The sequence below is a fragment of the Typopeltis vanoorti genome, chromosome 24 (assembly GCF_054136105.1).
Source record: "Typopeltis vanoorti isolate ZY-2024b chromosome 24, IOZ_Tvanoo_1.0, whole genome shotgun sequence".
In the NCBI taxonomy this organism is placed as follows: Eukaryota; Metazoa; Arthropoda; class Arachnida; order Uropygi; family Thelyphonidae; genus Typopeltis; species Typopeltis vanoorti.
The window spans coordinates 70,837,439-70,853,285 of NC_143572.1; the positions used below are offsets into that span (position 1 = coordinate 70,837,439).

Sequence of the window (15,847 nt, forward strand, 5' to 3'; positions counted from 1 at the left end):
GTATGGAAGAACACATGAGGGACATTACTTACAAGAGACAGCGAGCCAGTGCATTATCAAGTCATATCCTTTTCTCGGCTAATCCTAATGATGAAAGCCAAAGTCACAAAGTCTGCTGGGAAAAATCTACTAACATCTTCCGTTGCAGTGATGAACTAGAGAGAAAAATCGTAGAATCTAGGGAAATCATCTTCAATCTTGTTCATCTAAATAATAACTTGAGCTACAACCTCCCAGATAGTCATTCAACTGTGATCATGTACTGGCGTTCACGAGATGCTACTAGCACGTACTTTCCCAACAATACCACAAACAAAAGAACAGCTTTAAATACAACCACAACATTTTAATGTTAATTATGTATAGAGACTCTCTATGATGTTCTTAGTTTATTTAAGCTTCAGTGTTTTAGTGTTTTCAGTTTTTTTCTTTTTTCTTTCTTTTATAATGTCACCTGATGAAGGCTGTTACAAGCCGAAACTAGTAGTGTTTTAATATTAAAACCTTTTTACTTAAATCTCGGTTCTAGTCATTCAATTCTTAAAAAAAAAATATATATATATATATATATATATAGTGAATGTACATTTACTACATATTATATATATATATATATATACACACATACATACATACAGGGTGTCTCAAAAAAATGTATACACACTTTGAATGATCATAAAGTTGGTATTTATTATAATACAGTTAACTTTCACATTGTAAAGTCACTACATAAATCTACTTTTCATTCATCAACATCTGTATTCAAACTGATGACCGTCCTGGTCCAAGCACCACTGATAACGTGCAGCAATGGAATTGCAAACATTGAGAATCATTTTGTCTTGTAGCTTCTCTTTCGATTGCTGCTTTCAAGTTGTCGACTGTTGCCAGTTTTGAAGTGTAAACTTTATCCGTGATAAATCCCCATAAGAAGAACTCCATTGTCGTGAGGTCTGGTGAACACGAGGGGTATTCTACAGAACCTTTTCTTCCAATCCATCTGTTGGGTAGAGTCTCATCAAGATAGGCCCTCACATCTCGATGGTAGTGTAAGGGTGCCCCATCTTGTTGAAAATAAAAAGTCCTCATCCTCAAAGTCCTCTTGAATATGTGGCATGACAGCGTCATGCAGGAAGTTCAAGTAATTGGCACCAGTTACAGTATTGTCGAAAAAGAATGGTCCAATTAATCCGTGTCTTGATAAGCCGCACCACACCGTCACTCCTGGTAAATTTACAAGATGTTCCTCCATAACATGTGGATTCTCAGGTGCCAGTAAGTGCAATTGTGCCAGTTAATTGACCCATTTAATTTAAATGTGATCTCATCACTCCACACAATTTGTCTTGGAAATTGTTGTGCATCCTCTTCACAGTTTTCAAAGCATCACTCACAAAACTGCATTCTCCTATCCGGATCATCTTCATTGAGAGCTTATACTCTTCTTGGAATGTAACTTTTCCAATGACTGCACTTCAACGTGCGATTGACACTTGATTTTGATACTCCTATCTCACGAGACACTTGTCGCACAGATTTTCTTGAACTTTGATGATATGTTTCAATCAACTTTTCTTCTGTTGCAAGCCTCATAGCTGTTTGTGGTCTTTCTGAATGTTGCTTATGGACATTTTGAACAGTTCTATCTTCTTCAAATTTATCTCTAATTTGAGTGAGAGTAAGTCTCGTAGGTGGATCTCGTTGAAATTCTCTTCTAAACTGTCTTTGCACTTCCACTACGTTTTCATACTTCCAGTAGCATTTTAGGATAAATTTTCTTTCCTCAAAGCTTAGTCAGGTTTCAGCCATTATTTCAATTCCATTAAACCTGCAAAATCACAAAAATTTAGTGAATTATCAGCTGTTGAGGTGTGCATACATTTTTTTGAGACACACTGTATATATATATAATATGTTAGGGGTGCATAAGGGTCAAAGCTGTATAACTGAGAGGAGACCTCCACATAGCCTTTAAAGGAATGTGGAGAACCGACCAGGGCTTCTGACTTAATGTCCAGTCCTCACCTTCTCTTGGTGCACCCTGTTGGGTATCTACCTGGATACTGAACGAACGAGGATGGGCTGGCAATTTGGGATTTAGCCAACCAAATTGTATTCTTATTGGTTTAAACCAATATAGAAAATGATGGTACAACATGACAAAATTTCATACCAGCTGGGGCATCGCCTGGTTACACAAGGCCCCCATTGTTTTCGCCAGGGAACCAGGGGCAAACAGCGAAAGTCTGCTATTGGAACATATCTGAAAGCACCCCCCAACTCAACATCACCAGAGTTAAAGATCGGTACTATAAACATAAGAAGCCTGAATGGCAAAGAAATGGAGCTAGCTGAGGAATTAGATAAGTACCAGATCGACATAATAGGGGTAACTGAAACAAAAAAGACAAAAACTGGTGAGATCTTTCTGAGCAATAAATACAAAATATTATATTCAGGAAATGACGATCAAGGAAAAGAAGGAGTAGCCATAGTATTCAACACAAAATACGAGGCTAATCTTCTTGAATGGCAGGCAATCTCAAGTAGAGTGATGTGGGCAAATATCAGAATGGGGAATTGGACAATGAGACTTATTTGTGCCTCTGGTCCCACAGAAGGTTCTACTAAGGTAGAAGTGGAGGAATTTTTTGATGCTTTAGAAAAAGCATCTGACACAATGAAAAAGGAAAAGTTGGTCCTTGGTGGGGATCTAAATAGCAGAGTAGCAAATGATTGTCAGACATACAAAAATATTTTGGGAAAATTTGGAGAAAAGAGCAAAGCTAATAATAATGGCAAATACCTGTTGGAATTCTGCTCAGGACATGGACTGGTTATTACTAACACCATGTTCCAACATCAACATGTGCACAAATTCACATGGAGAGAAGAGGCAAGGAATAAGAAAACTCATTGACTATGTTATTGTTGATAGTGATGTTTTCTCCCTGGTGCAGGACACTAGAGTGTACAGGGGATTTGAAACTGGAAGATCATCATTTAGTCTTGAACAGGATAAAATTGAATTTCATATTGAAAAGGAGAACATGTAAGAAAGTTTTAAAGCGAATAAAAGTTGAGCAACTCTCAGATGTGAACTGTAGACTAAAATACACCATTCAAGAAAAAATGAAAGAGTTTGGGAACAGGAACCAAACTTTGGAGATTGTCCGGAATACATGTCAGGAATTTGATGATGATGAGAAATTATGTTCTTGGTTTCATTCCTTATTCAAGTGTAAACAAACAAAGTTTGTGTATAAAGTTGCTTCGTGACTGGGTTACTTATATGTAGAATCTAATGACTTCACATGAATTGGCTTAGTATTCCATAAGCCAAAGCATATCCTTACAGACATGTATAATACTATGATGGGAAGGACTGCTACCCAGACTACTTTTGATCTTTATTGAAGTCTCAGCAGTGGAAGCCAGATTCAGAAGTTATACCAAGTTTGAAGTCATGCAGAAGTCACCTTTCTATATACAAGTAGCCAAAAGGTGTCGCATCTTATTACTAAAAATCTCTGGATTAGAGATAGATGTCAAAAGCTTTTTCACTTGGTTATACTATAAATTAAAGATCCCAAGAAATTATATTCTTGTTTCATCGTTTATCTAAGTGTAAGCAAACAAAGTTTACATGTGACTGGGTTACTTGTATATAGAGGCTATATACAAGTAAGACTTCACATCAATTGCCTTAGTGTGTAGTTAGTCCATAAGGATATGTGCATTGCATTATGGGATACTAAGGCAATAAGTATGTAGTGGTGTGCCAGAATATGTGCATTGCATTATGGGATACTAAGGCTTTTGATGTGAAGTCATTAGTCTCTATATACAAGTAACCCAGTCACGAAGACTTCACATGCAAACTTTGTTTGCTTACACTTGGATAAAAGATGAAACCAAGAATATAATTTCTTGGCATCTTTAATTTATAATATAACCAACCAAAAAAAACTTTCAACATCTATCCTTAGAAAAACTGCTATGCAATTATGCAATATGATCAGTATTAATGGTATTAAAATTCATTTTCCTAAATAATATTAAACCCTTATATATCATGTCAATAATTCCTAATATAGTTAACTTTGTTAATGCATTTTATTTTCACAAATTCAAGGCTCAATTGAAGCTCTTTTTTTTTTTCATGGACTGATGCCTCTTAGAAGTAAAAGGTCATAAAGGCACATAATGAATAGTACAATTGTATAACTTCCATGCTGCTTTGGGATTTGAACCCACTAAATCCCTCGTATTGGTTGGAAATCAGCTGCATTATTCTTTGGCCAACAAGGCTGACATTACAGTATTGGCTGCTATTAATTATATGGTAACTAGAGTAATTGTGAGTTATGTTTTTTCTATAAACTTTGTTCTGAAGAAAGATGCTGCTTGATAAATCAGCAAGATATCTGCAATGAAAATTATAATTAAATACCAGTTAAACTTTGATTTCTATCTCACTTAATTTTTTCATTAGTTTCTCATATTTCCTCATCACAAATAATATTTTGGGAATGTTTACTTCTTCAATATATATATATATATATATATATATTTATTTATTTATTTATTTACTTACTTTTATTTTTTTTTCTCTAGTTTACCACTAATTATTTTGAAATTTTATATTCAACAGAGTTACTACTTTAGGGACAGAGTTCCTGTATTTAGAATAAAAGAAGATATTGTAGACTATGCCAAACTTAAATGGCCTCTGTTATTTTCTCGATTTTATGAAGCTTTACGTTCATCTGGACCTCATCTTCCTAAAAATGATGTAATTATTGCTATAAATTGGACTGGTGTATATGTTGTAGATGATCAAGAACAAGTTCTGTTGGAGCTGTCATTCCCAGAAATTACTGCAATTGCTAGCCAAAGGTAAGTATTTTATTTATGAATAATGGTAAAATGAGATGACGCTTATTTTTATTGCTTGCTCATCTTGGTAACCTGAAACTTACATTATTACTATCATAGATTCCTGTCTAATATTATCATAATAGTAATCTATGATGGGAAGGGCTTCTTCCCAGACTGCATTTGATCTTTATGGAAGTCTCAGCATGTTGCCTAGATTGTCTATTCAGACAATTTTATATTTTATTTTATAATTAAAACCCAAAATTATATTTTGGGTTTTAATTCCTTACTTAAACTATATCAGTCCACCTGGACCTTTTTTTTTTTTTTTTCTGGATCATTCACTTGCTGGGTTTGAATACCTGCTTCTGTTGAATGAAGTGGATGTGAAGAATCAGGGAAACTAGATTTATTAAGGAGGGGGGGGGTAGATATGCAGACTTTAGGGAGGCAGTTCAATGAATGAGTATAATATGCCCGAGCGAATAAGGACAACAAATCAAAATAAGTTAGTTAGTATAAGGCATCAAGATAGGGATGGGGCTAATGGGGTCTGCAATTCATGTATACTAATGCTTGGAGTATTAGGAACAAGAAGGAAGAATTTTTGACCTTGGTTGGCACTCAGACCACAGGTTATTCGCATTAGTGAAACATGGCTGACTGAACATGATATAGCTAGTGGGATTGAATGTGAAGTGTATAGTATGTTCAGGAATGACAGGGTAAATAAAATGGGCGGAGGAGTATTATTGATGATAGCTGATGAGCTGCAGCCAAGGAGAATAGAAGTTGAATTGCAGGATAGAGAAAAGAGCACATTTGAGGCCATTTGGTGTGAGATTGAGGCTAGCAGAACAAAATATGCAATTGGGTGCTGCTATAGACCAGGTGATGGAAAAGATAGTGGAGATGGTATGCATAAGCAAATAGAAGAAATGAGTAGAAGGAGGGTAATTATTATGGGAGATTTCAACTATGGTAGCATGGATTGGAGGGAGGAGAGGACACATTAGAGGAAGGAATTGGATTTTATGCAGTTATTAAGGGATAACTATCTGCGACAGCATGTAATGGAAAATACTAGGGACCAGAGAGTGCTTGACCTAGTAATTGCATCATGGATTTGACTGTAACGAATATGACCACATTGACACCAATTGGTGAGAGTGATCATAGGGTCTTGACTTGGGAGGTGGCTAACGGTGTGGAATTTACAATTAAGACAGGGTACATGTGGAATTATCGGGCTGGTAAGTATGACAAGCTTAGGAGTTTGATTGGTTCAGTGCCATGTCATGTTAAACTGCAAGAGCTGGATGTTGATAGTGCATAGGAGGAGGTTAGAAAGCTTTTGCAGGAGGCAATGGCTGACTGGTATACAGTCAGCCATTGCCTGGTAATAATAAATCAAGTAGGGATTAAATGGATGAATAACACCATTAAGCTTGAGCTGCAAAAAAAAGAAACAACTGTGGAGAGAATTTAAGGTGAAAGGTAACCTGCAGGCACATGAATGGTATAAAGCCCAGGCCAGAAGGGTAACAAGTGTAGTAAGAAAAGCAAAAGTGGATTATGAAAGAACATTAGCCATGCAGGCTAAAGAGAATCCCAAACAGTTTTTTCGATATGTTGCAAGTAAAAGAAAAAATGTATATGGCAGAATGATTTTAAGGAATGCCGATGGTAGGGAGGTAACCGAATCAGTTGATATAGTGGAATTACTGAGCGAGCACTTTGCAAGAGTATATCATCCAGGTGGTGACATTGCAGAAATGGAAGAATAAACAGCTTATATGGGAATTGTGGTGAATGAAGTGGAGGTGAATAGTCTATCTATTACAAAACTTCAATGTCAATTCATCTGCGGGATTGGATGGTATACCAGCTCGTGTCGTGCGGGAAGCAGCTAAAGAATTGTCAGTGCCTTTGACCATTTTGTTTAATTTGAGTCTCGGGTCTAGGTTAGTCCCAAGGGGGTGGAAAGAGGGGAAAATAGTTCCACTGCATAAAGGAGGTCCCAAGACTGCTGTTGAAAATTACCATCTGATCAGCATATCAGGAATTGTTGTCAAGGTCTTGGAGAAAATAGTCAAGAGGAAAATACAAGATTGGATAGATGAAAATGGGATACTGTATCGGGGACAGCGTGGTTTTGTGAAGGGTAATTCATGCCTCAGTAACTTGCTCATGTATTATAACACAGTGACGGCAGAACTGGATAAGGGTAATGGGTTTACAGTGATTCTACTGGACCTTGATAAAGCCTTTGACAGGATACCACATGGAATTCTAATCAGTAAACTGCAGCATATGGGATTGGTGAGATGGATAGGAGGGTGGTTGATGGAGAGTAAAAAAGATGGCTTGTGACTAGTGGTGTGCCAGGATTCTGTTCTTGGACCACTACTATTTAATTTGTTCATTAATGATATAGGAAAGGATCTGAGAGGAACTGTTCATTTGTTTGCTGATGATGCAAAGTTCGGTAGAGCAATAGTGAATGCGCATGATGTCAAAATTTTGCAGGATGATTTGGATAAATTGGAGGACTGTGCTAAGGAGAATGGATGTCAATTTAATGTGGCAAAATGTGAGGTTATGCATTTTGGGGTGAAAAGATTAGCAGCAGTATACCATATTGCTGGAACTGTACTCCAGGAGATTGACGAGGCCAGGGATTTGGGAGTGTTGGTGGATAGGGAGTTGGAGTTTAGGGGACACATCGCAAAAGTGGCAAAATCAGCTCATCAAATCACTTGGTTGCTGAAAAACATTTTAACGAGCAGAGACAAACAGGTTATTGTTCTTCTGTATCGAACCTTGATAAGACCCCATCTAGACTACTGTGCCCAGATATAGGCGCCAGGGTTTCTTCTCGATGGGGAGGAGGTGGAGAGGATCCAGAGATGAGTGACCAAGATACTAGCAGGACTATGGAATGAACCTTATGAGAACAGGTTGAAGATTTGTGGGCTGCAAAAATTGGTTGATAGGCAGAAAAGGGGTGATATGATTGAGACATTCAAATTACTGAAGAGTTTCTTTAAGATTAATTCAGAAGTTATTTTTGAGAATAGGATTGGTAGTGGGAGGACTAGGGTCCATCCATGGAAGCTTGGTAAGAGTGTGGTTAGCAAGGGTGTTAGAGCTGGTTTTTTACTTGGAGAGTGGTAAATGAGTGGAATAAGCTGCCAGAGTCTGTTGTGGGTGCTGTGACTGTAAATGAGTTAAAGGTGAAGTATGATAGATACTGTGTGAATGTTGAATAGTTGTTCTTGACATGATGTTGGGCCTCCCTCGATGAGTCTAAGGACTGCTTGGAGCTGCCCGTAATAATAATTTCTTGCGAATCATTTTAAATATGATTCTGCCATTAATGCCATCTGTTCACTGTCCTAATTTTTCACAAGCCTCTCTATTTGGAGATCTAGTTTTGGATCAGCTGTTTCATTTCTAGTCCAATTCTCAGACTCATAGGTTAAAATTTGTGTAAAAACTGTCTTATATTATTATTATTATGATTCAGGCCTACATGGAGTCAAAAGATTCATTGTGGGAGGTCCTTCCTAGAAAATACAAAGTCTATCATACATCCATCTAACTCCTACCCGATTAATCCTCCTTTCCCTAGGTAGACAATTTAATTTAATACTCTTCTTCCTCTAGATGACCCTTAACTATATACCATTCACTACATCTAGAGTAAGCTATATTAAATTGTATACAGTATTAGGTAAGGAGGATTAATAAGGTAGTAGTGAGATGGATGAGTAATGTCATTAAGCATGAGATGCAGAAAAAGAAAATGCTGTTAAGGATATATAAGGATAAAAGTGACCAGCAAATGAATAAACAGAACATGGTTCAGGCAAGAAAGGTGACCAGCATGGTAAGGAAAGCAAAATCAGATTACAAGAAGAAACTAGCTGAGCTGGCCATAGAGTTTTTTTTGCTGTGTGACAAATAAAAGGAAGAATGACTATGGAAGAATAACCTTAATGAGTGCTGATTGTAACAAGATGACAAAATCAGATAAGATCGTTGAGTTATTGGGTAACCACTTTGCGAGGGCACATCATCCAAGTGAGGTCAATGCTGTGACATATGTGCAGAGAAATATGTGGAAACAGAGGTGGATGAATATGTGGTTCTTGCAATATTGAAGAATCTCAACGTAAATACAACTGTGGAATTAAATGGAATATTATTATTATTATTATTATGACTCCTCCAGGGAGTCCAAGGACTCATCGTGGGAGGGCACACTACTCTACTTTGCTAAATACATCTCTGCCTCTCCAGTACTACTTAATTCTCCAATTATGATACTACTACCACCATCAATGCCATCTATTGCCCATCAGCACCAACAACAGTATTTTTTGTCTGTAAATTGCATGTCTACTGAAGGCCGATTTGTCTGTACTTGGGATAAAAAACCCAAGTTTATGGGAGAAAATCAGATTATGTTTTGCTGGAACTAGCAAAACATGAGCTGATTAGGCTCTTTAATTTAAGTCTCAGCTCTGGTAGAATTCCAAGGGAGTGAAAAGAGGGCAAAATAATTCCCTTGTATAAGAGAAGTTCAGGACTGCAGTAGTAAATTATAGACCAATCAGTACCTCTTGGTGGTAAAAGTTCTGAAAAAAGGCATGGTGGTAAAAGTCCTGAAAAAATTGGTCAAAAAGAGAATTTAAGATTGGGTGGATAAGAATAATGGTACTGTATGATGGGAACATAGCTTTGTGAAGGGTCAGTCATGCCTTAGTAATTTACTAACTTTTTATAATGGAGTGACAGCTGAGTTGGATAAGGGTAATGGCCACACGATTATTCTGCTGGATTTTGCAATGGTATTTGGCCAAATACCACATGGAACTCTGTTAAGCAAATTAGAACAAATGGGAATGGATATGACACTGGTTATTATTATTATTATATTTATTATTATTAACATTTGACTTCCATGGAGTCAGAAACTCATCGTGGAAGGTACACACTATTGCACACGGTGCTCATCCAACCATGCCTTAAACTGATTCAATGTGTCTACACCTACAACACACTGTTACATCGTTACTTTCTGTTATTTTATCTATTTTATCACTCTAGTGTCTTCTAAGATTATCTATAAACTAGTTCTCTGGGGCCGTTCCTCTTTTAGGTCTCTGACAAAATTTGTTTGATTTGCTATGCCAGCCAGAGCCTAAAGACAGAAATCTCTTGTCCTAAGGAAGTTTCCCAGAAATTAAGTGTCACCAAATTTGTAAAATAAATTAGGAAGCTATAGATATCTTAACTTTGCAGTCATGGCCTATTAACTCTAAAACTGTTTGTATATTCCCTTTACACATAGGTCCGAAATTTAATGATTGGTGAAGTCAGTCTCATGCTTAGATCACACACATGCTTACATAAGAAAACATATTTATTATATGGCTAAAAGGATTACAAATAATTATATACAATATGAGGTTAGCATTCTACCTCAAGCAGAGCAATACTGAAAGGAATGATCTAAATCTCACGCACATCATACTTTAGGCATATAATTCACTATTATATACACAATTCATCTACTAAATATTTAGTATATTATTCACATACAAATTGGTACACATATGGTACAAGACTCTATTCTAATTCTGAACTTATGCAATAATAACTAACGATCCCTTTACAATATTCTTGGAACCACACAATACTTGGGTTCTCAGACTACTAGTCCAATAAGGTTAGTGAGTCCCTGAACATGTATTATCATTAAAGTTCTCCTTCTTTCAGCCAGGTTCTTATTCCTTCCCTTTCACAAAATCTTATCAATATAAAGCAAGAAAAGTTACAGTACTTTACCACTCTGCAGTGTCGACATTGAGACCCTTTCATCCATCCTTTGTTGTGGGATATCACCGCTGCTGTAAACTGCTACCATGTGGAGGTCATGTGCTCGTTTCGAAATGGCCACTCTTTCCTGCTGGACATTCGCTTATCACGTCACTACTGCTTAATTCGACCTTCTTCAAAGGGATAGTCAGCCATGGGAGAGTTGATACTGGTCATCGCCGTCTGCATCGCTGGTCTGCATGAGGGAAACAGGAACAGAAAAAAACGGGGGAATACCAGACCTGTGTAACCATATTTATCTCCCCTATTAAAGCCCTCTTTCCATGCTGGAATCTTATTCACCGGAGCTTCCCTATTCATCCCGACGAGGTGATGTCATTCCTCTGCCTTACGGTGTCTGCCCTTTTCGGGGAACGCGTTCCCCGATCACCTTCTACGAATGCTCTAGTTTCGGGCGTTATGTCACTAATGGTGGTTGGCCCGCAACCTTTGGACTTTTGTTGGCAGTACATTTACTTTCTTGCATAGGACACAGTTTTAATACTAATGTTTAAAATAATATTATTCATAATCCAAACATATTATTTCAATAGCACATCGTTTCAGATAACAGATTCAAATCTCAGACTTATTATCTTATTTTCTATGTTAAACATGACATGTTTTCTGATAAAATGAGCTTCATTGCTAGGAGCACAAGTATGTTCTTATTCAGTGTTGTGCTTCCTGTTAGATCTTGTATGAGTGATTCTTTTGTTGAAAGAGTGTCTCCCATTCAAGATCTAACCACACTCAGGCAATGCATTCCATCACCGACCACCCTCCATGCAAAGAACCTACTCCTCTGTTCACACCCTACTTATGCAGTTTCCAGTGATGGCCCCATTTTTACTCCCCCCCCGCGCTCCAATTCTATAAAAAATTTCTTCCATGTCGACCTGATAACAATTCCTGACTAGCTTATATGTCTCAATCATATCCCTCCCCTTCCTCCCCTTCCTTCAAATACCACTGACTACCTTTGTGAATCTTCTCTGGACAATTTCCAACATATCCTTGTCACCATGAAAACCTGGAAACCAAATCTGTGCACAATAATCCATATGAGGCCTATTCATGGCCTTGTACAATGGAATCATAACCTCTCTATTTCTGCATGTCAGGGTCCTCCGCATCATTGCGATTATCCAGTGTGATGTCTTCACACCTTGTGCAGTGTGGCACCTGAATTTCAGTTCCTTGTCCACCATCACTCCTAGATCTCTCATCTCCTCTAGTTCCATTAAAGTTTCCCCACCAAGTGTATACTTTGCATCCCATCGTTGCTTACCAAATTTCAAAACCTTACACTTTGCAACATTGAACTCACAGTTCTACTTACCTGCCCAATCATACAATCTATTCAAGTCCTCTTGTAAAGCAATAACATTTGCTTGACTCTGCATTGCTCTCCCCAGTTTTGCATCATCTGTAAACAGCTGGATATCACTAGTTAAACCCAACCCAGTATCATTAACATATATATTGAACAATGGTCCCAAAACTGACCCCTGCGGCACACCACTAGTTACCTTTCCCTTTTGGGATATTGTACCCCATATACAATTTTCTGATACCTATCCAACAGCCAGTAGCTGATCCAACTCAGAAGTCTGTTATCCAGTCCCATCTGTTTCAATTTATTTAAGAGCTTATTGTGTGGCAGTCTATCAAAAGTCTTTGCAAAATCTAAGTACACCACTGTATATGCATCTACCCTGCCAAGGTATTTGTCACTTTGTTATAGTACATAAGTAAGTTAGTGAAGCATGATCTCCCCTTAACAACCCCATGCTGATAACCACAGACAATACTGCTGTTATCAACCCATTTCTGTATCCTACTTCTCACCAATCTCTCCAGGACCTTCACCACAACTCCAGATATACAGACTGGCCTATAATTTGAAGCTTCAGTCTTATCATCACCTTTATGCAGTGGAACAATTTTACCCTTCTTCCATTCCCTTGGAACCTGTGCAGTTATAACACTTATTAAACAGGCATGCCAATTCCCTTGAACAATCGCTTAAGATGCATGGTGATATGTCATCAAATCCTATCGCTTTATTGATATCAAGTTTATTTATTTCCTCCAATATCTCCTGCTCACTCACAATTAAGCCAGCCTCTCCTATGTCCTCTACACTTAAGGTCCTCATGATTTCATCCTGATCAGGATGAAACACCCTGATAAATTGATCACTGAATACCTCAACAATGTCTTCTGCAGAAGTTACCATTCTACCACTTTCATCCCTTAACTTCATCTTACCATGATCATTCTTCCTTCTACTTGCCACATATCTAAAAAAAATTCTCTAGGGTTTCTCTTTGCCTGCTTTGCCAATTTCCACTCATACTCTACTTTTGTTTTTGTTACTAACTGAGTCACTCTCCTGGCTTGTTCTTTATACTCTTCATGAAACTGATTATTACCATTATTCATCTTGTACTTCCTCCAAAGTACTTTCTTTTTCCAGATTTCATGCTTAAGCTCCACATTCATCCATTTTACACCTACCTTATTCAGCCTTTTGGCCTTTGGGATATATTAGTACATTGATGCTGTTATGTATTTCTTTGTAAGTTCCCATGCAGCATTTATTTCCTTACTGCTCAACTTCCCGTTCCATATTATAGCTCGAAGTTGTCTCCTAAGCTTGTCATAATCACCAGCCTTATAATTCCACATATATCCTTTCCTCATAAAAGTCTGCATATGACTAGGCACAACACAGGTGATTACTTCATGATCACTTTCACCAAACTGTTGAAAGTGTGAAACTCCTCTCACAATCACATTCTGTGATGAAATCATCAGATCTAGAACTCTCGATCCTCGCATGCCCTCCTTTATGTGCTGCCTGAGATAGTTATCTCTCAAGAACTCGAGAAATTCATTTTCCTTATTCCCAAATGCTATCTCTTCATTCCAATCTATACTGCCATAATTAAAATCATCCATAATAATCACCCTTCCTTTGTTCACTAATCCAAGTTGTTTATACATTTCTTCATCACCACCCTCCACATTGCCAGTCCTATAACAACATCCAACTAAATATGTCTTCCTCTCAACCTCTAAGTTACACCACAACCATTACCACTATTTCCTCCTTTCATGTCTACCTTATGTGGACTTAATTCCCCTGCTATCATCAGCAGAACTCCTCCCCTTCGTATCCTTCTATTCCCATTATATCATCTTCATTCAACCATGTTTCCCTTATTCCAGTGATTTTGGGGCAAATAAACTCAATCACTGTAACCATTTTATCCCTCTTATTTCTGATACTTTTGGCATTTGTAAACAAACACAGCAAGCAGTTCATTTTGAGGTCTTTAGCAGTCCTATCCAAGCCATGTTTGTTATGATTTTACCACTACACCTGCCCAATCACCTTTATCACCGCTTGCCACATATATCTGCTCAGTCTCAACTTCTCCACCCACATCACAATATACTCCATCTTCATACACACATTCACTGCCACTTTCAACGTTCACTCTCTCTATGCCATGTCTCCCTGTCCACCCGAGCTCCCCTCATTTCCCTGTTCCTCTTGTATTCCTTTTCTCTCTTCAGTACTACTCTCCTGATTTTTCCCTTCATCTCTTTCTTCTGATCTCTGGCATGCATCACACACACTGTACCTTCACGCACTGTACTTTCATCCAGCAATACTTTCTCCAGCACCCTCACGCCAAAGCCATTTAAATGCAACTCATCACTACTCTATAATTTCATTCTTCCCTCAGCGAGATTCATGTGGATAAGAGGGTGCCTGCTGGACAGATATCAAAAACTAGTTTATGGAAGGGCAAAATCAAGGCATAAACAGGTGACTAGTGGTATGCTGCAAGGTTCAGTGCTGGAACCACTACTGTTTAATTTCTTCATAAATAATATAGGAAATAACCTGAAAGGAAATATTCAGATGTTTACTGATGATGCAAAATTAGGTAGAGTAATAGTGAATAAGGTGATGTGAAGAGCTTGTAAGGATGATTTAAATAACTGTCAGTATGAGCGAAAGATAATGGGTGTCAGTTTAATGTGAGAAATGTAGTTATTCATTTTGGGATAAATAAATTACAAGGTGTGTACCACATTGATGGAACTATACTCCAGAAATAGATGAAGCTAGGGATTGAGGAGTGATGGTAGACATAGAATTGAAGTTCAAAAGATATATTGCTAAGGTTGCTCACATGACTACTTGGCTATTGAAGAACAAACTAACAAGTAGAGATAAGGAAATTGTTATTTTTATATACTCATTAAATAGAATGATCAGACTTTGTATGCTCTGCTGATTGACACAATAGCTCATAGTATTACTTGAATGTTGAGGAACACATTGGCAAGTAAAGGTAGATATTATTTTCCCTCTTTATAATGCTATGACTTGACTGCATCTTGACTACTGTGCACAATTTTTTTCTCCTGGAAGCTCAGGTTTTTCATCCCGCATAACAGGCCAATTGATTGTAGAATTCAACTTACATACAAAAAATACTATTGACATTATCTGTTGATGATAGTAATACTATTGATAGATGGCATTATCTGTTGATGATAATTAGTGTTCTTGTGTATATATGGCCAATGGTGCCATAGTGTGGAGATGGAAGATTAACTAATTCTTGTAGATAAGCTTATATGTTGGTTATACATAGCTTTTATTTTTTCAGGAAATGACAACATATACTAGGACATTAATTAAAAAACTTTAATCAATACATTCCTGTATTTCAGAAAACAAAAAACAAAAATCCTTCCACCCCTGGCTAACTTCTTTATGGAGACCTTTGAATAAAAAGCCTTAACATGTTGACTGCCATGGCAATTTTCAGGATTTGGGTCTCAGAAGCCAATTTGATTTAATCATATCATATTATTCAAAATCCTTTGTACTCAGACAAGCTTAGACTTGTCATTTTTTTGCTAAAGCAGAGTTAGCGATATGTGTGTAAATTCGTCAGTAGTGAATCAAAGTTAGTTGGGTACGTTACATTTACTTCTTTCTTGAGTATTTTGTTTTATAATTATTATTATAATATATATTTATAACCCC

General features: G+C 37.3%; 1 protein-coding gene across 2 annotated transcripts in view; it reads left to right on the plus strand.

Moving 5' to 3' along the window:
* ck (unconventional myosin-VIIa ck) overlaps positions 1 to 15,847 on the plus strand; it is a 526,896-nt gene that overhangs the window by 350,781 nt on the left and 160,268 nt on the right. For both annotated transcript variants that reach the window (XM_090413984.1, XM_090413985.1), the window contains exon 31: positions 4,655 to 4,899. In XM_090413984.1, coding sequence (XP_090270110.1) covers positions 4,655 to 4,899 — 245 coding nt within the window. The remainder of the gene's footprint in view (positions 1 to 4,654; positions 4,900 to 15,847) is intronic.